Genomic DNA, 23,638 nt, shown 5'->3' with positions numbered 1-23,638 from the left:
TTTAATAAGTCTCAAATGCCTTTTTTTAAAAATCGAAGAAAAATTCACACAACATGTTAACCACTGTACAGTATACAGGGTACAATTCAGTGGCATTCAGTATAAAAAATTCAGTATACTGACAACGTTGTGCAACCATCACTTCTCCCTTATTTCAAGAGATTACACATCTTCATTTTCCGATGTATGTAAGTCAAATCATTATGCTGTACCCCTTAAACTTATATGGTGCTGTATGTCAATTATACCTCAATAAAACTGGAAGAAAAAAAAGAGATTACACATCCTTTTAATGTTCCATGTGCTGAAATGGGAAGTATGCATAAATAATTTCTGCTGCATATGAAAGTATGATGATAATTTTGAGAAAAAACTCATGGGCTTGTTTGAAATATGAGCTAAACTAGCTACCTTTTTCACGGAACACCATTTTTGCCTGAAATAACCACTGAGAGACGAACTGTGGTTATTGAGACATGAGTATTTGATGGATGTTCTTTGAAAATGAAGTAAACTAGTTACTCATGTGAAAACCTAGTTGTCTATTAAGCCAGACATTGAAGAGATTTGCAAAAATGTAAAATAACGCCACTGTTCTCGTTAATTTTGGGGGGGGAATATAGTAATTATTAATAACAAATATTTGCTAATATGTTTATTTTTATTTTAAATTAATTAATTGATGTTAAATTTTTAGTTTTAATTTCTATCATGGTAAATATTGATAGATGTAACTCACAAAGGCAAAAGTTCATTGAGGTTCTCAATAATTTTTAGGAACTTAAAGAGATCTTGAGACCAAAAAGTTTGAGAACCATTGATAAAGTCAGTCTTGAAGAACAAAAATGTTAGAGGTTTATATCATTCGATATTAAGACACTTGTATAGCTACAGTAATTAATGTAGGGTAGTACGGGTAAGTGGATTGTGAAATAAACCAGTGGAACAGAATAGAAAAGCCAGAACAGACCCACATATACAGTACAACTTGATATTTGATGAAGGCGCCTTTGCAGTGTAGTGGAGAAAGGTATATGGTGCCAAATCAGTTGGGTGGCCCTAGGGGAAAATAAATGAGGGCTTCCCTTTGTCTCTCCCTATCTCTCTCTCCCCCCCAACACCCCCGCTATTTTTTTGTTGATGCATTGAGGATTTTGTTTCTCACCGTTTGGATTTTGCTGATTGTATCCCCCTGTGTTCAACCACGTTCCCCTCTCCCTCGTATTTCTCGTGAATTGGTAATAGAGGATGTGGTTTCCTTCATTCCTCCTGCCCTGCCTCTTTCCTCTGTGGGGAAGAGTGAAGTACAAGAGACGAAAACTTCTTCATAGGTGGTGGTGTACATTAGGAGGTATATAATCTCTCATTTCTGGATGTTACTGGCATTTATTTGATGCTTATTGCCTGGAGTTCCTTTAATCACAGTTGTTATAGAGTGGTGATATTCTAATTATACTGTTCTTCTTCATATACTCGTTGGAAGGCTTCTGTGTTTTTTGGTTATGACTCTTAATTTTAGTTTTATGTTTTAGTGTATAACAACTTACAGCAGAGGCTATCAACTTTATCAGACTCAACCTCTCTTTTACATATTTTTTAATACTTCCTATGCTATTCTGGAATGAAATGCATAGGTAATTTTTACTACTAATGTGATACATAGTTTGGCTTGGAATTTAATTTTGGGTTGAAGATGACTAACCCCATTGTCCTCAAACATCTATTGTCATTGAAAGTAGTTTTATATCACATAGATTCTCCATATTCTGCATATTACCTGTTTTTTCCAGCTTTTAAATCTTAGAATTCTCTAATCCATTGTATCCTGAAATTTCAGGGATGCCTCAATGGTGAGGATATTTGGTAGATCATTTTATTCTATTTTATTTATTTCTTTTTAAAGCTTAACGGTTAAAAAAAATATATTTATTCCTCCCTCCCTCCCTCCCTTCCCTTCCCCCCTCCCTTCCCCCCTCCCTTCCCGAAGGCTTCTTAGTTGTGGCATGCTTGCAGTTCCCAGACTGGGGATCAAACCGGGGGGGCCCCCTGCATTGGGAGCGCAGAGTCTTACCCACTAGACCACCAGGGAAGTCCGTGTTGAGGCCTTTTAAAAATCTTCAGAGAAAACCAATTTTTACAGATTTATGTTTATTGATAAATAAGTAGTAATGCTAAGTTTTAAGTATATAAGTAATAAAAGAGAACTCCACTGTGGATTAGCAGTCTCTCTCCAGTTTGGCTACTAACGTTAAAGAAACTTACTTGGAATCTTTAAAACAAAATTCAAACAAAGGCAGTTTTCTTCCTGTACATTTCATTGTGCCAATATTTTTATTTTAAGATGTTAGATTTTTGCAGTTTTCTTCGTATCTGTAAACAAAATTTAAGTTAGCCAGAAGAGTGCTATTGAGACTATAAGTAGTGCTACTTAAGAGGTGAATGTAACATAAAGATAGTTATTTACTTAGTATGCTTAGGCTCTTAGGATTGCTAAGGAGAAGGAGGACTAGAGGAAGAACACAGAAACTGGAGAAAAATCATATCACAATTTAACATTTAAAAGTCTACATGTTTAGCACACTTTTTCTTGAATGTTATGTTTATACTATATAATCTTTTCCTTTGAAATGATCAACCCTATGGGTTGAAGTGTTTTCTTCTCCAACTAAAATCATAATGCAGAAATGCATTGGACTGTATCACAGGATAGCCTACATATTGTCCCGAGTACTGGTGTTCCACATGGTTGTGGAAAGAAATGCTTGTGAGATTTTCCTAGTGATCAAAGCAATTTGTTTGTCATCCTGTCTTGGAGAAGAGGAGCTTCCTAATCCTAGCACCTTCTTTTGAACATTCCATTTTCTCCTAGTTATAAAAGGGAAAAGTGGCACCAAGAGAGGATTTTTTTTCCCCTTGAATTCCTCTTTGATAGTTTCTTTCATGTTTGTTACCAGATCTCCAGGATCATGGGTTAATAATAACTTGTTGCTTTGCATCTTTCCACATGCCACAAATGGAAGGGGCTTTCCAAAACACTGCTTGTCATGTTTCTTCACAAAATCCATTGAGCTATGACATTAAGCTCAAACTTCTCTTCTTGGTTTTTCATTCTTCTGTCTTACCTACTCACACAGATGTTCCAGTTTCTGTTTTGTTTTGTTTCTTGGAGGCCTCCTTTAACTTCTGTTTGTAAACATCTGTTAAAGTACTCATCGTATTAACAGCAGAAAATGTATCTTTGAATAGAAATATTTGAAAGTTTCTAGATTTCTTTTTGCTCTTTGTCCTCTTCCTCCTTTTTATAATCTAAAAATTCATAAAATTATATTTTTTTGCTTATATAGGCAGTCCTTAAATACTTATTACTAAGATACAGTTAAGAAAACCATGGTTCATCAGCTCTGTAGTGTTCTCAACCAGGGGCAATTTTGTTTCCCAAGGGACATTTGGCAAAGTCTGGACCGTTTTGGCTGTCACACCTGGGTGTGGGGCTGCTCCTGCCATCCAGTGGCTGTAGGCCAGGGCTGCTGCTAAATGTCCTGTGCACGTAGGACAGCCCCTGCAGCAAAGAACTACCTGGCCCAGAAGGTCAGTAATGCCAAGGTTGAGAAAACTTGATGTCGTGCCACCATAAATAATTATTGCTCCCTTGGTATGTATAATATTCGTGCAAATTTATGCACTTTATCTAATTAGGACCCCCCTTCACTTCAAATTTAAATTTCAATATTTTTTAAAGTCGTACGTATGTATTGGGTTGGCCAAAAAGTTCTTTCGGGCTGTTGGTAACCTGTCCGGGAAAATCCGAAGGAACTTTTTTGCCAACCCAATATATAGCTGTCTGGTAATATCCAAGGCAGTCATGTGCCTGGTTTCCACCTTGCAATCATTTTCAACTTCTCTGACATTGACCTTGGCATTTATACTACTCTGATACTGCTACTGTTCATTTCTAAAAATTTTAGAAATCTCTTCACTTTCTCTTCTCCATTCCCTTTCCTTTGTATTTCCAGTATATCACAATTTTGTTTAACTTAATAATCAGTATTTGTATTTTATGAACGCATAAATATTCCTCACATAATTCATTGTTGTACAATATTATGTTTTCCTTGGAGTTAATAATTGTTTTGCCTTTTCCTTTTGATTAGTCTTCTAAAATGTAAAAAATTTTAGTCCTTGCTTATCTGAAAATGTTTTTCACACTTGACTCATGATTTGTTTAGGCATATAATTCTGGTTTGGAAATAATTTCCCTCAGAATTTTGAATCTTTTCGTTTGACCTATCTTACATTGCTGCTGTTGAGAAATGTAAGGTTATGAAAGCATTTTGGATCTTTGAACTTCATTAATTTTTAAAAATTTGTTCATTGTATTCAGTGGATTAAATGCTGTATAAAACTGTTTGCTGAATTTCCAATCACAGAACCAGGCATGGTTCTTTACATGAAAAAATGCTCAGAATTCAGTTTGTGGCTTATTAATATAAGACTCATAAGACCAATGACACAAATGCCCCTTTTTTTGGGGGGGGTGTCTTAAAAAAAAGAAGCATTTTATTTTGGGATACTTTTAGATTTACAAACAAAGCTGCAAAGATGGTACAGAGAGTTCCCGTGTCCTCTTCACTCAGTTTCCCCTAATGTTGATGATTTATATAATCATTACATCTTTATCAAAACCAAGAAATTGACATGGATGTATTACTATTGACTAAGCTCCAGACTTTATTCAGATAATGCCATTCTTTTTCTGATGTCCTTTTTCTGTTTCACGATTTACCCTGACATTTCATTTAGGCATCATGTCTCCATAGTTTCCTCTGGTGTGTATCCCAGTCTTTCCTTGTTTTTCATGACCTTGACAGTTTTGAAGAATAATATATATATATTATATATTTTTTTAATAATAACTTTATTGAGATATTGTGATGGTTAATTTTATGTGTCAACTTGACTGGGGCTATGTGAGGCCCAGAGAGCTGGTTAAGCATTCTGAGTGTGTCCGTGAGGGTGTTTCCGGAAGAGATTATTAGAGTCAGTAGACTGAGTAAAGCAGATTGTCTCTGCGCCCCCACCGCGTGGGGGAAACCTCTTCTAATCAGTTGAAGATCTGAAAAGAGCAAAAAGGTAGAGGAAGGGAGAATTCTCTCTCTGTGTGACTGACTAAGCTGAGACCTCGGTCTCCTGCCCTCGGACTGGGATTTACAGCATCAGCACTCCTGGTTCTCAGGCCTTTGGACTTGGACCAGAACTACACATTTTGTTTACCCATTCATCAGCTGATGGAAATTTGGGTTGTTTCCACTTCTTGGCTGTTATGAATAATGCTGCTGTGAACATCCGTGCACAGGTTTTTGTGTGGATGTATGTTTTCTTTTCTCATGGTATTACGTGTGCTTAGGAGTGGAATTGCCGGGTCAGAGGGCAACTCTGTTTAACATTTTGAGGAACGGCCAAACTGCTTTCACAAGTGACTGCACAGTTTTATATCCTCACCAGCAAAGTATTAGGGTTCCAATTTCTCCACATCCACGTCAACACTTCTTATCATCTGTGTTTTTCATTGTAGGCATCCTTGTGGTTTTCTGTGAAGTGTATCTCACTGTGGTTTTGAGTTTGCGTTTTCCTAATGGCTGAGAATGTTGAGCATCTTCCCCCCGCCACACTGGCAAATAGTTTGTTTTTGCATATGTTAAAAATTGAAATATAGTTGACATACAACATTATGTTAGTTTCAGGTGTACTAAATAGTTACTTGACATATGCATACATTATGAAATGATCACAATAAGTCTAGTAATCATCTGTCCCCATACAAAGTTACAATTAGGTTCATTGCTTGAGGTTCAGGGTGAAACAATTGGGTTACCTATATTCAGAATTTGATAATAGTTCCTTTAGTTTGCCGTTAGCTTAAAATTTATCATGCTTTTTCCTGTGAGCCAAGATTTGTTCAGCATAAAGGAAGCCAACACTTTAAATCTCTTTTTAAACTACTTTTATCAACAACTCTTGGCGTGGTGGTACATGTGTTAATTACATATTCATATTTACTTCATAAAATAATTCTGACTCAACCTCTTACTTTGTTAGCTGTTAATATATGTACATGAAAATTTGTGTCACATTTTCATTTTTAATGGGGGAAAAGGTACAATATACTACATTAAAGAAGAATTGAGAACTAAAATTACCTATTATTATCCTTTCCTCTTTGCATAAAATCTACATTTCCAAAAATAATTTATATTTTAGATTGATTGGGATATCTATCCTTCTGTTGGTTTTGTAATCATGTTGTGCCTCTAAAACAGTATAATCAATGTTTCCTTATCTCCTGATATAAATATGAAAATAATGGTTTGTAATTAAATTCTTTTGTCATTTCAGACAGTATGGAGGCAACTTTATGCTATATTCTTTTTATGAATTTTCAGTGTCTGTTATCCTATAAAATTCAAGTGGTATCTATTAGAATAACATTTACAGCATCTGCTCCTCTCCATTTAAAAAAAAACCTGACTTTAGAGAACTTGAAAAATATATTTTTTCTAGGTGATTAAGTATTAAATGTTAGAAATACTGCTTTGTCAGCAGTTATTGAGGCAAGAGAAGTAAATGAAACTATTTTTGGAAATCCCGTTTGTTGCTTAAGCACTCTTGGATGTGTGAGCATGTATTCACAGGTCATAAGAGGTTCTTCTATGGCAGCTGTAGATGCGGTAACAGCAACAGAGCAATTTCCCTGCTCGTAATTCTGTCCTTTGTAAGAGCTTGTCAGGTAATTGTTGACTTTATGTGTTGTTATATGCATTGAAGTAATAATGTTAATTTTTCTGCTTCAGTAATATGCATGAATAAAATATATTAGAGAAGCAGAAAACCTTTATAGCTCCTGGTAATCAAATTAGAGATTTCACGGGATAATATGGAATACCACATGCTCACAGAGAAATCTTTAATTTTTTAAAAATAAATAAATAAATTTATTTATTTATTTTTGGCTGCATTGGGTCTTCTTTGCTGCAAGTGGGCTTTCTCTAGTTGCGGTGAGCAGTGGCTACTCTTCGTTGTGGTGCACGATCTTCTCATTGTGGTGGCTTCTCTTGTTGCGGAGCGCGGGCTCTAGGCGTGTAGGCTCAGTAGTTGTGGCGCATGGGCTTAGCTGCTCTGCAGCATGTGGGATCTTCCTGGACCAGGGCTCGAACCCATGTCCCCTGCATTGGCAGGTGGATTCTTAACCACGGCGCCACCAGGGAAGTCCCTGAGAGAAATCTTTTGAAGTGATAACAGCCTAAGATGATTAACAGAGAAAGATGTTTTGATGAGAGGAAATAGTTTTTTAGATTTAAGGAATATACAGTTGCAAAACGTTTAGTAAACTATAATTTTTTACTTATGTGTTAATATTTTACTTTTGCAAAAGTTTTGCTTTTGGTAATTTTTTCCTTTGAATTGTATTTCACTCTGATAATTCAACAACAAGCTTCCTATTTAATGTATATTTGATGCATTTGTTTTTACATGTTATTTCATGGGGAGCAAGTAGTGACTTCTGTTTAGATAATCAAATGACATTATGACATTTAAAAAATATTGTGTGAGCCCTGACCAATATCTGTAACTTGAATAGTCTATCAAAATTCTGTCAAATTTGTAGCTATACTGAAGTTTTCAAGATGGGAGGATAATTTTAAAAGTGATAATAAGTACAACTACCTGAATAACCTTGAGTTTTCTCAGGTCTAGATAAGCCTTTTTTACCTCATTTATTTAATTTATTTATTTATTTATTTATTTATTTATCTTTATTGGAGTATACTTGCTTTACAATGGTGTGTTAGTTTCTGCTTTATAACAAAGTGAATCAGTTATACATATACATATATCCCCATATCTCCTCCCTCTTGCATCTCCCTCCCATCCTCCCTATCCCACCTCTCTAGGTGGTCACAAAGCACCGAGCTGATCTCCCTGTGCTATGCAGCTGCTTCCCACTAGCTATCTATTTTACATTTGGTAGTGTATATATGTCCATGCCACTCTCTCACTTCGTCCCAGCTTACCCTTCCCCCTCCCCGTGTCCTCAGGTCCATTCTCTACGTCTGCGTCTTTATACCTGTCCTGCCCCTAGGTTCTTCAGAACCTTTTTTTTTTTTTTAGATTTCATATATATGTGTTAGCATACAGTATTTGTTTTTCTCTTTCTGACTTACTTCACTCTGTATGACAGTCTCTAGGTCCATCCACCTCACTACAAATAACTCAATTTCGTTTGTTTTTATGGCTGAGTAATATTCCATTGTATATATGTGCCACATCTTTATTCATTCATCTGTCGATGGACACCTAGGTTGCTTCCATGTCCTGTAAGCCTTTTTTAAAAGAGACATTTCTTTTCCAAGCACACACCCAGCTATGATCAAAGGTAAATGCCATGAGACTTCAAGGTCCATAAATCTTATTTGCCCCTTGCTCTATAGGAGTTTCTTGTATTTAAATTTTAACTAGTCTTTAGAGCAATTTCAATAAAGGTAAGTTAGTTAATCCTGATGTGAATGTGTATTATTTTAGGTTCTCATATGCAGTGGCTACTTTAAAAATTTGAAGGTTATTTCAGGCACTGGTTTGTATGGTGATGTCTTTGAAAATCCCTTGTATAAAATTACCTCATATTAACTCTTTACAGATTCAGAAACTAGCTCTTAGTCTGAAGATTGCATTGTACTCTTCTTTTTTTTTTCTTGAAAAATTAGGAAATACCTATAAAGTGTTTTATGTTACAAGTATTTACTGCCTAACACTGTTCCTTTCCCAGATTAGCCTCTCAATAAATGTCTACAAACACAGCCTTATTTTTTAGGTTACACAAAACCAAGACGGTAGAGAGTCCAAGTATATACATACATAGATTTTCCTAAAAGCCATCTAGTTCCTTAATACCACCTTTACATTTTGAATATTCCTAACTTTGTATATATCATCACTGTGAGGGTGAGGTGGCCTTTATTTATTCACTTTTCTCCTCTTTCAACAGGGGGAAATGCAGTGTTGCCCTTCTGAATGAGACAGAGTCTGTATTGTCATATCTTGATAAAGAGGTAATTCACAATTATACTTGTTTTTGTTTTTCCCTCTATTTCATAAGAAGCCCATACTTTTGTATTATTTCTTCTTCTAACAAATTATTGCACAATGATAGCAGTATTATGGTAAAAGTATAATGACTGGACTGCATTCAGGTAATTTTATTTTTCTGGTTAACTGAGATAAAAGTTGGCAAAAACTCCCGTGTCTGTCTGTCTCTTTTGCTTGGTAATGAAAAGCTTGTAAAGTATAGCACATGATTTAGTTGGTAGTGGAAGAACTATTTTTGGCTTTATGAAATAAATGACTTCAGTATACTTGGTCCTCCTCCCTTTTTTTTCTTTTTAAATAAATAGCTTTTCTTTTAGACTGTTTGCAGATGAGATTTTACCATTGGTGGTCTGCTTTCTTTCCTTGAATCCTAATAAACTTTGTCAACTAAAAATATATTTTTCTGTAAAATTCAAGAAACATTTTAAACATTTTTAACAAGTTGAATTAGAGCAAGCACTTCATTGAAGGGAGGAAATTCTTATAAGCAAGACTATTCCACATTTTGCAGTTTTATGTGACTTTTATCATTTGTGTTGTGGGGAAAATATTTTACTATTGATAATGTTTCAGTATTTAACCTTTATAATTTCATAGTGTTTGTTTTCCCAAAATCTTTATTACACATAGGTTTTTTTTTTTTTTACAGAATTAAAGGGACATATTTTCTTTTTAAAAAATATTTTACTATGCTCAAAATTGTTGTTCCCTTATCTCAAATGAAGTAAACATTGCCGAAAAAGATTGATACAAACATGTAGAACTACTATGTATTAGAAGCCTAATAAAGAAAACTAAAATGAAAATAAGTATTCGAGGCAGAAAAAAGGGGTTAATAGACTCATGGAATTTGGAAAAGAAGGGTAGGGTTTGTCATCAGTCTGTCTAACAGAATGATGGATAATATGGGTAATGATGGTGCTCAGAAATTAGCTTTTGCTCACAGAAGCAGAAATAAAAAGAGGACATATTCAACATGTTTTAGTGTATTTTATTGTATTTGGCTGTTAAGAGAGTGGTTTGTTTTGTTTTGTTTTGTTTTATTTTTGGCTGTGCTGCATGGCTTCTGGAATCTTCTTTCCCTGACCAGGGATTGAACCCAGGCCACTGCAGTGAAAGCACTGCGTCCTAACACTGGACTGCCAGGAAATTCCCTGAAATTTTTTTTTAAAGGTGATATTTATGCCTTCTAATTTATTAGCAATTTGTGTATGCTAAGGACTGTAGTAGATGAAAATTTGCAAAGGTCTTTAGGATTTTTTTCCTATCCACTTGCTTTTTAACCACTTAAGTCCTTTATCAATCTGCTGTTCTTAGGGATAGGCCCTTTCAGGATATAATACAGAGAATCCTGCAGTAGGTCACCCTCAGAACCATGGTGGGAAGCAGGGACAAGACTTTGCTGGTTCAGATGATCTCCAGTGGTTATGCAGAATTCAGCTAAGGATTTGTGGCTATAGGTCATTTTATCCATTAGGTCCAGTAACTAGGGTGTTTTGCTCTTTAAGGGTCCATGGAAAGTTAGGTGGATATGCCAGTGGTGGTAGCATGTATAGTTATGTTTATATGCCTACCTATAGGTACATATGAGTGTTTCAGAATTTAAAGGAGAACTGCAGAATTATAATTAATAGATATTTACTTGAATGTATACAGTGTGACATATTAGTAAACAGCATATAAACTAAGTTCTTCTATAGTTTATTTAATGTGAGATGTGTGTGCATTTTAATATTTTTGATAAATGTGGGCTGGACACTAAGTAAGAGTGCCGGGTATCTATGAAGGCATCCTTACTGTTTGGTGGGGGCTTTACAGCTTTAAATGATTACTTGATTTCAGGGGTCTTCCTTTGACTTTTGCTTAACTTTGCTAGCTTTTAGTTTTAGAGCAGTTAATGGTTTTCTGTTAGACTAAAACAAATAATAATAACACTTTATTATCCACTTTTATTGTAAGCTATTTGTTTTGGTTTCATTTGATTTTATACTGTTTACCTGATGATAGTAACATCATGCTCTTCTTAAAGATATATGAATTTATTCACCAAAATGAAATTTTATACTCTGGAGTTTTATGGTTTCATTATTGTGACTTTGGATTTATTGCTTTATAAAAAGTAGAAGGAATTATGTTTACCTAGGTATTTTCTGTCATTTTTTTTTTCCAGGATACTTTTTTCTACTCATTGGTCTATGATCCTTCAGTGAAGACATTGTTAGCTGACAAAGGTGAAATCAGAGTGGGACCTAGATATCAAGCAGACATTCCAGAAATGCTCTTAGAAGGTATGTTTTCCTTTGGGTTGCAAATCCTATGAAAACAAATGTACCTTGAAACTCAAATATTTTCCTCATATGGAAGAAACAACTTTCAGGCTAAAGTTTAAAAGTAACGGGCTCTTCCAACTTTAGAAATACAACAAACAGCAATGAAAAATAATTTAATCGATCAGTTATTCATTTTTTATTTCACACTTTCATGAGTTTTCTGCCTGTGTTTTTCTTTTAAATACAACTTTAAGAATGTTAGTGTTGTTGAACTTGTGTTTCAATGTGACACGCTCATGCCTTGAGATCCTGAGTGCCTTCATGTCATCTATCTACGGTAGCCTTGGAATCTAGTGAACATTTACATTTTGGTGGGGATTTTGACTGATCTGCGTAGTTTCTATACCAGAGAGATTCAGAACTTTGCATTTTAAAAACAGGTCTTCCTAGCAAGACTTTTCTTTCTTCTGTCATAATTATATACTTAAAACCTTTATTTTCTGATGTCAAAAGTGAAACATTCTTACCGTTAAAAAATGAAACACAAAGAAACGTGTAATACAGAAAATGAACACCAGCCCCTTTCCTTCTTTCCAAACCCATATTTAATTACTAATATTGTTCAGGGTATTTTTTTTTTTTGGTACAGGCTCTGGCTCGTAATCCATTCTGGAGTGGTCTTTGTGGGATGGCAACTTGCACGTTGCTCTGCAGTTGCTTCTTTCAGTTAATAGTGTTTGTATCTTTAGCATCTTTCCTGATGAGTAGAGTGGCTTTATGCTTTTCAGTGACTGTAGAGTTCTTAAGTCTGCATGGATGTACCACAATTTGCTTCCTTTGCCAGTACCCTATTGACAGACATCTAGGTGTTTACATTTTTTGAGATTACAAATGATGCTTCCAGAAAAGCTTTACATATACTTATGCTGTGTAAATGTTTTTCAAGCATAGCTCCCTGGAAGATACTGAAAATGCTTCTTTGCCCTTCAAAAAGGCTGTTAATTTTCATATGAGTGAACCAGATGCTTCCACCAATAGATTATTAAAGAACCCCCCCCCCTTGCCCATTTTGTGATATTATTGTCTTGGCTTTTCTTTTTTTTTTGGTGTTGCTGTGTGTTTTTTTTTTTTTTTTCTTTAATTTTTAAAAGTTACTTATGCTTTCCGTTACTGCTCTTCTGTAAATTTCTTGTGTATTTTCTATTTGGTTATTTATATGTATTGGCAAGAGTATTTTGCATATTAAAGGTAAACAAATATAAAAGTATCTGCCCTTTGCCTACGAGTGTTGCACATAGTGCCTCCTCACTTAAAAAATGCTAATGATTTTAAATTTGTTTTATTTATTTTTGTTATACAGAAATTAAGAATTTTTGTCATACAGAAGTTTAGAATTTATCCCTTAAGGTTTATATAATTTGCATTCTTTACCTTGCCTTACCTATAGGAAATATATGCAGAAAAGTTAAATCAACTCAGGATAGAGTTGTGTTGTCATTGTCAGTGGTGGGTAGGTGGGGTGGCTGTGAATAATAACAGGTTGCAGACTTCTGCATTTTCATGAATTCAGTACCAGGAAAGGTCAGTCAGTAATGACTAAGCTTTGAGAACAGAATGCCATGTCTGCACTCATCTGTGTTTAGAAGTTTTTTTTGAAGAAATTGTAAGTAGTGACTCAGTTTATTATAGGCTGAGAGATTGCATTTATTAGCATTCTGTTCTGTACAAACCATCTTTTCTTCCAGAAATAATTTTGGATGTTTTATAGTCCTTAATGTTTGATCTTAGACTTTTATCACTACATGTAAGTGTTCACTAAATATTTATTGTTTTATTTTTAAAAACACTTGATTTTTAAGTTTTACAAATAGTGCTGCATTGAGTATCCTTTATATAATGCATAATTTTGTACTCTGGATATAACTGGAAAATATGTTCCCAGAAATGAAATTGCTAAGTCATAAGGCATGTGTTTCTGAAATTTTATACAAAATGGTAATTGTCTTCCAAGTAATTATTTACAGGTGGTTTTTTCCCTTGTTTTAATTAAGGTATAATTTATATGTAGTACATTTCACCCTCTTTTGTGACAGTTCTTTGAGTTTTGGGCAAATGTATACACTCTTAGTGAGATAGTTCAGCAAGTCCATCTATGCACAGGCCAAAAGCCAGGAGTTACCCTGATGCTCATGTGTGCTTGTCGCCTGGCCCAAGTTCTACATCCCCTAAGCAGCCCTTTGTTACTCCTCCCTGAACTTTGATCTCTCCGCTTGTCAAACTCTGCAGACTGTGTCGTTCATGTAATCTTGTGTGCTATTTTTATTATTTGACTTTTAAAATTTTGGACTGCCTGAGCTGTTGATTGTGTGGTCCTCTCTCTCTTTTTCATAAAAAAAAAATTTATATATATATATATTTTATTGAAGTATAGTTGATTTACAATGTTGTGTTTTTTAATTTTTTTGATTTTTAAATTTATATATATATTTTATTGAAGTATTTTAGTTTGTTTTTTAATTTTAATTTATTTTTTTTTATTTTGGGTGCGCCGTGGCTCGCACGATCTCAGTTCCCTGACCAGGGATTGAACCTGGGCCATGGCAGTGAAAGCTCCAAATCCTAACCACTAGACCACCGGGAACTCCCTAATTTTTTTTTTATGTTTGGTTCTTTCTTGAGCACTGAAATAAGCCTAGGTGTATAGAAAGCCTAGAAAATTTTGTGTATTGCTCATGTGAAGATAAATGCTGAACCAAGTAATAAAGTTGGGATATTTCAAGTAACAGTGGGCATAAAAATCAGATCATGGAATCTCATGAGTTCCCACTTCTCTGCAAAACTTTTACGTATGATATTGCCCCTGAAAAGCATAAAGCTGGTTAGAGTTAGTAATTTGGAAAGCATATCTACCTAGCTTAGAATTTAAAAAATTATTTTAGGAAATGAAATCATATATAAAATGCAATAATTTATTCTACAGTACTTCTCAATAAGGATTTGAATTCTTGAGGGTAAGAACCTTGCAGTTCTTCCAGGTAAAAGGAAAGATTCTTTTTTTTTTTTTTAATTAATTAATTAATTTTTTTTTTTTAATATTTTTATTTTTGGCTGTGTTGGGTCTTCGTTTCTGTGCGAGGGCTTTCTCCAGTTGCAGCAAGTGGGGGACACTCTTCATCGCGGTGCGCGGGCCTCTCACCATCGCGGCCTCTCTTGTTGCAGAGCACAGGCTCCAGACGCGCAGGCTCAGTAGTTGTGGCTCACGGGCCCAGCCGCTCCGCGGCATGTGGGATCTTCCCAGACCAGGGCTCGAACCCGTGTCCCCTGCATTGGCAGGCAGATTCTCAACCACTGCGCCACCAGGGAAGCCCCAAAAGGAAAGATTCTTAACAGCTTGTGGCATTTGGGAAGTTACACCAGTTATCTGACAAAGGCATTCTTTGTATTTAGAAAATGTGACTAAATATTCATTAATATAATAGATCTTATAATTCATTAACAAGTATTAATTGCCTTTAACATTGCGTTTCTCTTAGTAGTCTTCCGGATGGGTGGTTTACAGACTTTATTTAGGCAATAGAACCCTTTCTTATTACGCAGTATGACCTTAAATAAGGAAGTCAGGTTGTTGTGGGTGAAGTGGAAGAGAAGGCCCCGTTGAGTCTCTTGAGGTACCTTACTGAACCTTAGGATTCAGAGGATCAGCTTGAAGGCCACTGTGCCGATTAGAATCCTACCTCTTCGTTGCACAGTCAGAACCCCCAGTCCTTGCAGTTAGCGCTTATGATGAAGTCCCTTTGTAACATAGTATATGAAGGGGCTCCACTGTTTTCCCTTTGCCTTTTCCCATTTTTTAAATCTTAAAATTTATTTTATTGCAAACAGTATGAATTGTGGTAGAAAATGTAATTATATTGGAAACAAAAAGTAGTAGTCCCTCAGATCATCCCTTCTAACCCACTATTAACCACTGTTATTAATTTAACATGTTCTCCGAGACTGTTTGTTATATAAATATGTATAGAGATCCATGAAATTATGTTCTGTAGTATTCCATCGTGTGATAGATCCAAGTTTATTTTATCTATTTCTTATGTGTTTAATGGTCGGGCAAGTTTTTCCTCAGTTCTTTAAAATTTCTTGGTTGTGGCGGGGTTCTCATGTCGATGAAATTTTTTTTTCCTACTGTCAAAGTTTATCATCAACTTGTCAATTTCTTCCTTTCCAGATTTCATTAGGATTCTGATTGAAATTGTATTAATATTAAGATTATTTTGGGAGGTGATTGATTATTTTATAATATTGGGTCTGCTTCTGAGGTTTCTGTTCTATTCCCCTGGTCTGTCTGTCTGTTCATGCTCTAGTAACCCATGTTTTAATTATAGAGGCTTTGTAGTATGTGTTAATATCTGGTGAGGCTAGTTCCCCTCTTATTTTTCCAAGCTTGACTAACGCCAGAAAAAAAAAATCTTCCTTCTTGTTTTTATTGGGGTTGCAGTTAATTTTTAAGTTAATTTAGACAGACATTTTGATGATTTTTTAAAAATTATGTCTTTATATTTATTTATTTATTTAAAATTTTATTTATTTATTTATGGCTGCATTGGGTCTTCATTGCTGTGTGTGGGCTTTTTCTAGCTGTGGCGAGCGGAGGCTACTCTTCGTTGCGGTGCGCGGGCTTCTCATTGTGGTGGTTTCTCTTGTTGCGAAGCACAGGCTCTAGGCGCGCAGGCTTCAGCAGATGTGGCTCGTGAGCTCAGTAGTTGTGGCTTGCGGGCTGTAGAGCGCAGGCTCAGTAGCTGTGGCACACGGGCTTAGTTGCTCCGTGGCATGTGGGATCTTCCCGGACCAGGGATCGAACCGGTGCCCCCCTGCATTAGCAGGCGGATTCTTAACCACTGCGCCACCAAGGAAGTCCCCATTTTGATGATTTTTGAAACATCCTATCCAGACACAAGGGATTCTTTCTCTTTGTTCAAGGCTACTTTGGGGTCTTGTGGAAGTTTTTTGTTTGTTTGTTTTGTTTTAATACAGATTTTATATATTTCTTGTTAAGTTTATTTTATTTATTTTTTTCTGGCTGCTTTGGGTCTTCGTTGCTGCATGCGGGCTTTCTCTAGTTGTGACGAGCAGGGACTACTCTTTGTTGTGGTGCGTGGGCTTCTCATTGTGGTGGCTTCTCTTGTTGCAGAGCACAGGCTCTAGGTGTGCAGGCTTCAGTAGTTGCAGCACGTGGGCTCAGTAGTTGTGGCACGCGGGCTCTAGAACGCAGGCTCAGTAGTTGTGCTACATGGGCTTAGTTGCTCCGCGGTATATGGGATCCTCCCAGGATCGTACCCGTGTCCCCTGCACTGGCCGGCGGATTCTTAACCACTGCACCACCAGGGAAGTCCCAAGTTTATAACTTGTTAGCTTTATTTATACGTGTTCATCTTTAACAATGAAAAACATTGTATTTTTCAACATAAATGAAAGTCACTTTGGGCTTTTATTTCAACTTAAAGCATTTAGCATATCCAAAATGTTTTTTTCACTTGTAATCAGGAGACCAACTAGATGCAAGATTTAAAGACCCCCTTCTTCTAATTAGTGTATTTTCTGGGAAGAAGGAGTAGGGTGGCAGATAGATACTCCAGCAGTTAAACCACACTTGAAAAACACAGACACTGCCATCATAGAAACTTTCATACACAGCCAGTGCCTGTTTGCAGGGAAATTAAATCGTAGAAAACATCATGTTCAAGAACAGATATTTAGGACTTGATGCAGTCTGTGCTTACTAACCCTTTTGATACTCTTGAGTGGGTACGTTTAGACCAGTACCCACTCCAATTTGCATTGGCATGGGATGTAGAACTTGAATTAATATCCTGAGTAGGTGGAAGCATCAGCTCCATGCCAGAATATATTACAGGCTTGCTTTCTTTGTGAATGTGTCCTGATGAATTTAAGACATTGTTGTGGCATTTGTCTTGCTGGTGAATATTTCTTTTTTGTGGCTTTAGAATTTTAAAATTCAGTTATGGCTACCCACCATCTAGCAAACTCTTGAGATCTGGAAAGATCAGTATGTAGCTTGCAAGCAAAGGTGAAGGTTTGTTTTTTAGATTTTAAATCTTTATTGAGTTTGAATAACTACCTAGAGAATTTTCCGTAGAAAAAAGGTGTCATATGTAGTAAGTTTTGAATTATTATTTAGCTGTATTGTAACATTGGAATTTTAAGAAACAAATTATTTACATATTGAACTTTGTAACTGTTAAAAGTATTATAACATTAAATTATTAAACAAAAATGACTTTGGATTCACAGTTTTGGGTAAAATCTGGCTGTACTATGTTTTAGCTGAGTTACCTTGGAAAAATTATTTAACCTCTCCAAGTTCCCATTTCTTCCTCTTTAAAAAGTGAGTAATAGTGTATGTGCATGCATCATAGTGTTGTGATGATCAAATGGAGTAATTCTTGTAAAGCATTTATTTTTTATTTTTTAAAATTTATTTTATTTTTATTTATTTATTTTTGGCTGTGTTGGGTCTTCGTTGCTACACGTGGGCTTTCTCTAGTTGCGGCGAGCGGGGACTACTCTTCGTTGCAGTGCGCGTGCTTCTCATTGCGGTGGCTTCTCTTGTTGTGGAGCACAGGCTCTAGGCGTGCGGCAGGCTTCAGTAGTTGTGGCACGCAGGCTCAGTAGTTGTGGCTCGCGGGCTGTAGAATGCAGTCTCAGTAGTTGTGGCACACGGGCTTAGTTGCTCCGCGGCATGTGGGATCTTCCCAGACCAGGGATCGAACCTGTGTCCCCTGCATTGGTAGGCGGTTTCTTAACCACTGCGCCACCAGGGAAGTCCTTGTAAAGCATTTAGCACAGCACCTGCTGCTCAGTGTTCACTATTACAGTTGCTTCTCCCGGGCCACCAACTGTCTACTGCTACTAATTAAGTAACTCTTGTCTGTATTTGGGAATTTAGGGTGTGTCTCTCTTTGAAAGTTAAAGAATTAAATTAGAATAGTCTCTTATGCTAAAATACATGCCTTTTAAACTTGAATTAGCTCATATACAGTCAATAGAAAAATGTCAGTATAGTGTGGAGATTGTCAGTTCCTCTGAGGCTTTTCTAAGCAGTTATTCTCCCAGATGAAGAGCGTTTAAGGAAAAACACCAGTATATGGCGCATCTTAGAGTTACAGATGAAGGAATGAAAAATATCTTCCCCAGTGTTTATAAAAACCTATACCCTAGATTTTATTTTTAATTTTGTTGAAACTGTACACAGTGACCTACATCTCGGTGGAGGAAGCATAAGTCCAGGGTTTAAGAAGATAAAGGATTGACTGACCTTTGTGCTTGGTGCAAATGTCAGTGGAGATTTAACTGTGTTGGTATTTTTGTTATGATTGTTACTTTTTTTTTTTTTTTAAAGTGCTCTGGTTCTTAGGTTTTAAAATTTTTGTCCTATTTTTCCATAGACACTATTATTTTCAAGTGTGTAATTTTGCAGAATGTGTTTTCTGCAATGTGGTGGATGTTAATGAACTTAAAAACACCAGACCGTAACAAGTAAGTGTAAGCAGATATCGGTCGCAACCATGTGAGCGCAGTAGTTCGTAACCCAGGGCAGTTTTGTCTTCCATGGGACGTTAGACAATGTCTCTAGACATTTTTGGTTGTCACACCTGGGGGGAGGGGGCGATGCTACTGGCGTCTAGTGGGTAGAGATCAGGGCTGCTGCTGAGCATAGTACAATGCATGGGACAGCCCCCATGGCAAGGAGTTGTCGGCCCAAAGTGTCAACAGTGCACACTGTGTACAGAGGAACCCTACTGTAAAGGGTTTTGGGGACATAGTAAGCACTAAATAAATGTTATTTAATATTTACATAGTTATAGTAATATTTAAATTTTCAAATATGAATTATATTACCTGGTCTATTTCTGTGGTTTTGATTCTGTTTATTTTTGTGCCAGTACCACATTGTTTGATTACTGTTGCTATATATTATAATCCCACCCAGTTTAGAGGATCCTCTTATATTATTCTTTTAATAATGATAATATTCTTTGATTTGTAGAGATTAATATTTGAATTATTTTGTGGGCTTTCAGAACTAAATTTTGTTAAATTTAACTTGAAGTACTTGTACAAAAATGACAGCCTTAAGATTTAAAAATCTTCTTTATTCAAGTCATCTTATGTTCTCTGAAAGTTTTGTAATTTCTTTATATAAACATACTTCCAATTTTGTTTCTTAGTATTTTATATTTTTGTTGCCATAATATCTGATTTTTTTTTTTTTTTACATTTTTGTTTTCATTCTCTTTGGAATGCCATTGGGTTTTATATATTCATTTTTTATTGTGCCTTTCTTGTAATTTATTTTTAAAATCTATTTTTATTGAGATATAATTGCCATATAACACTGTGTATGTTTAATTTGTTGGTTTGATTACATTCAGGTATTGCAGGTTGGTTACCACCATAGCATTAGCTATCTATCGTGTCATAATTATCACTTCTTTTTTGTGGTGGGAACAAAGATCCTAGTCTCTTACCAACTTTGAAGTTTATAATAACAGTATTGTCTGTAATCACTGTGCTGTGCATTAGATCTCCAGAACTTACTTACCTAGCGGTTGGAAGTATGTACCCTTAAACAACCTCTCCCCATCCCCCTCCACCCCACCCCCTTTCCAGCCTCTGGCAACCACCATTCTACTCCGTTTTAATGAGTTTGGCTTTTTAAGATTCCACATAAAATGATATCATACAGTATTTGTTTCTAGTAACGTATTATTCCTTTGATGCATCACTTAAAACATTGCCCAGAACTTTCAGAACATTAATAAAAATGGTGATAAATGGCAGCCTTCTGTGTTTCTGAATTAAATATAATATACTCTGATGGTTGTTGCAGAGAAAATGAATTATATTTAGAACAAAGAATATTTCTAGTTGTCCAACAAAGGGTCTATAGGATGACAGCTCCATCCAGCCTTAGTTCTTCAGTCTTTGAACAATGGTCTGTGCTCTTTGGGGGTATACTGAAGAAGTACTTTGCCATTATTTTCTAGAAATCTTAAACTATAGCTGAAGGGTTAGGGCTAACACATATAAAATCATTGTTGAATCTACATTTCTGCAAAATGATGAAGAGGAACGTATGAAGCAAAAAATTGGATGCCATATATAATCGTGTAGGTAGTTGGTAAATATATTTGGTAGGAATTCACAGAGAGAGAGAGCTTCATGGGCTGGTGTGGGACTAGAGCAGATTGTAATTGCCCAGATTATCATAAATGGAGGAGGAAAGTGAGATTATTGCAATGACTGGAATGAACATGACCAGAGCATAGAATTCTTCTTGGTTCAGTCTCTGGCTCATACCACATTTCCCAAGACCATTCTACAGATTGCTGATAGCTTAGTTGAGGATTTCATTATACAGATTCTAGAGCTTCTTAAAAGTTTTTCCCTTGTGAAAAAGTGATTAAACTGATATAAATGTAATTATATGATGAATCCAAAATGGGGAATTCCCTAGAGTGACTGTTTGAATAGAACATTCTATATTCTTTTTATGTTCTTGTTATTTTTGTTCTCATCCCATGGTATTGTATGTTTTAGTTGTTAGTAGAAATGCATTCAGGAGTGTTTTATTATTGTTTATAGCAAATTTATTTAGAATTCTTATACTGAATTATCTTTCCTCTGTATGCTGCAGATTGTATGGATAGGATTGAAGTTTATCAATTTAACTGACTTAAATTTGAAAAGTAAATATCAGTTTTACCCTTATGTTCTAGAACATATAATAGAAGGGGCTTAATACCGAATAGCATCATCATTTCATCTTGTGTTATTTAAAAATAAAGATTTCAAATGTAGATTTATTATTATATTTCTTTCTTTACTACTTTACTATTTATCTTACTTAACATGTATTTCTTGGAGATACAGGGGAGTATAATTGTGTCATTTTCCTTTCAAAAGTTTCATGAAGTTTACAAACGTTTGGGTTTGTAAATGGTTTTTAAAAATGAATCAATTGAATTTTTTTTTAACATCTTTATTGGAGTATAATTGCTTCACAATGGTGTGTTAGTTTCTGCTTTATAACAAAGTGAATCAGCTATACATATACATATATCCCATATCTCCTCCCTCTTGTGTCTCCCTCCCATCCTCCCTATCCCACGCCTCTAGGTAGTCACATGCATTGTAAGCAAAAACAATGAAAAACAAAATCCTTTTAAACACTTGATATGTCTTTGGACTAGTACTCATTCTGGTCTGCTTGTGCTTCTTTATGTTGGGGGTGGCAATTGACTTTTTCGTTACCTACCTGTCTTTGAACAAGGAGCAGGATGGGCAGGCCCCCTACCTGACAGCAGTAGCTGACTTAGGAGACTGCATATGGGGTGGCTGATTCTGCCCTCCCGCTTTCTCCTTTTGAGCCTTAATACCTGCTTGCTCCCATCCTAGGAGGGAACACATTAATAAGCCTATAGCCTGGATTCATCAGTCACCAAGGGATGTTCAGCCTCATAGTATGTCAGTCAGTGCAAGACACTCTGCCTGATGTTATAGATGCAGTGATCAAAACCAAAACATAGCCCAAACCAATTCCTAGCCTGATAGGAAATTCATAGCTGTAAATTGGAATCCAGTCAACTCCCAAGTCTGTTTTCCATTACCATCTTTCATCCTAACATTGAGTCTTGCCTGCTGGTTATATCTCCTCGTGAGACGTTCCTAAAACAAAACATCCTGTATTATCCTCAGTCTTTTCCTCAACCTCTTGATTGTTTCCTTCTTTCTGTTAATGCCAACACTATCTATGTAGTTCTCAAGACTGGAAACCTACCCATTATACCAGTCTGTCACTGTCATTTCTAAATATTCTCTCTTAGCTCTTTATTGTCACTGTCAATACCATGTCTCCCTGTCTGTATCACGTATCTCTGTAGAGCAAATTATTCCATTGCTACGTGTTGGATGTGAAATTTGTTTCTGGTTTTGTCACTCTACTGCTAAAAAGGCAAGGGCTTCTTATTACCTCCAAATAAAAATCTATTCAGAAAATCTGTGCAGAATCTTCAGTAATATTTTCATAACCCACTTCTTTTAGCTATCTCTTCTCATTCCCCTTGATGTACTCCTGACAAAATTAGCTACTTTTCTACCACATCTTAAAGCCCCATGACTTTGTTTACATTCTCATTTCTTTTTTTTTTTAATCCTTTTATTATTTACAAGTCTTTTGATAATTTCTGCTAAATTTGTTCTGATATATATATATTTTTAACATCTTTATTGGAGTATAATTGCTTTACAATGGTATGTTAGTTTCTGCTTTATAACAAAGTGAATCAGTTATAAATATGTCCCCATATCTCTTCCCTCTTGCGTCTCCCTCCCTCCCACCCTCCTTATCCCACCCCTCTAGGTGGTCACAAAAAAATATGGAACGCTTCACGAATTTGCGTGTCATCCTTGCGCAGGGGCCATGCTAATCTTCTCTGTATCGTTCCAATTTTAGTATATGTGCTACCGAAGCGAGCACCATTCTCATTTCTTACTTTAAGTTCTCTCCCCCTGCCAGTGCATTCATACCCTTCAGTTCTTAGCAGGAATGCCACCTCGTGCATGACATCGTTCCCTAACTAGCCTGAAATGATTTCTCTAATCTTCAGGATCTTACAGTCATATCTATACGTCTCTGTGACATCTGTTTCTTTTCATGTGTATCATAGTTATTTATGAGTAAGTTTTATCATAATTTGAGCATCTTTCTTTTCTGTCTCTATATCCCTTAGTGAGGCTTGGGGCCTCATGCATACAAATACACAGGAAAGACATGTTAATGACTAAGTGAAGACATCATATGGTCGGTTTGGTTGTGTTATCATCAGCGTTCACTTTACAGAGTGTTCTACATCTGCTGTCTGATAGAATGTATGCAAACCATGTACATTTACCTTATACTTTTAATGCTGTGGTGACCACAGTCATCAATCATATGTGACAACGTATGTGCCTTGTGAATAACAAGACTCCATTTTCTTTGTTCTTGGACAGGAGAATCAGATGAGAGGGAACAGTCTAAATTGGAAGTGAAAGTTTGGGACCCAAATAGCCCACTTACAGATCGACAGATTGACCAGTTTTTAGTTGTAGCACGGTGAGTATGGCACTGTGGAGTCAAGAGATGTCTTTTCTTTTTATAAAAGAAT

General features: G+C 35.9%; 1 protein-coding gene and 1 non-coding gene across 6 annotated transcripts in view; one reads left to right on the top strand and one right to left on the bottom strand.

Annotated features, from left to right (window-relative positions):
- MTA3 (metastasis associated 1 family member 3) overlaps window positions 1-23,638 on the top strand; it is a 162,931-nt gene that overhangs the window by 59,760 nt on the left and 79,533 nt on the right. For all 5 annotated transcript variants that reach the window (XR_009009946.1, XM_057558457.1, XM_057558455.1 and 2 more), the window contains exons 5-7: window positions 9,041-9,104; window positions 11,312-11,429; window positions 23,484-23,586. Coding sequence is in view for 4 of the 5 variants with exons in the window: in XM_057558457.1 (XP_057414440.1) it covers window positions 9,041-9,104; window positions 11,312-11,429; window positions 23,484-23,586 (285 nt within the window). In the remaining variant the exon portion in view is untranslated. The remainder of the gene's footprint in view (window positions 1-9,040; window positions 9,105-11,311; window positions 11,430-23,483; window positions 23,587-23,638) is intronic.
- On the bottom strand, window positions 22,862-22,968 carry LOC114235808 (U6 spliceosomal RNA). Its single transcript, XR_003621891.1, has one exon. It is a non-coding gene; the product is annotated as a U6 spliceosomal RNA (small nuclear RNA).

The sequence above is a fragment of the Balaenoptera acutorostrata genome, chromosome 12 (genome assembly GCF_949987535.1).
Source record: "Balaenoptera acutorostrata chromosome 12, mBalAcu1.1, whole genome shotgun sequence".
NCBI lineage: Eukaryota > Metazoa > Chordata > Mammalia > Artiodactyla > Balaenopteridae > Balaenoptera > Balaenoptera acutorostrata.
This window is presented reverse-complemented; position numbering and strand designations above follow the sequence as displayed.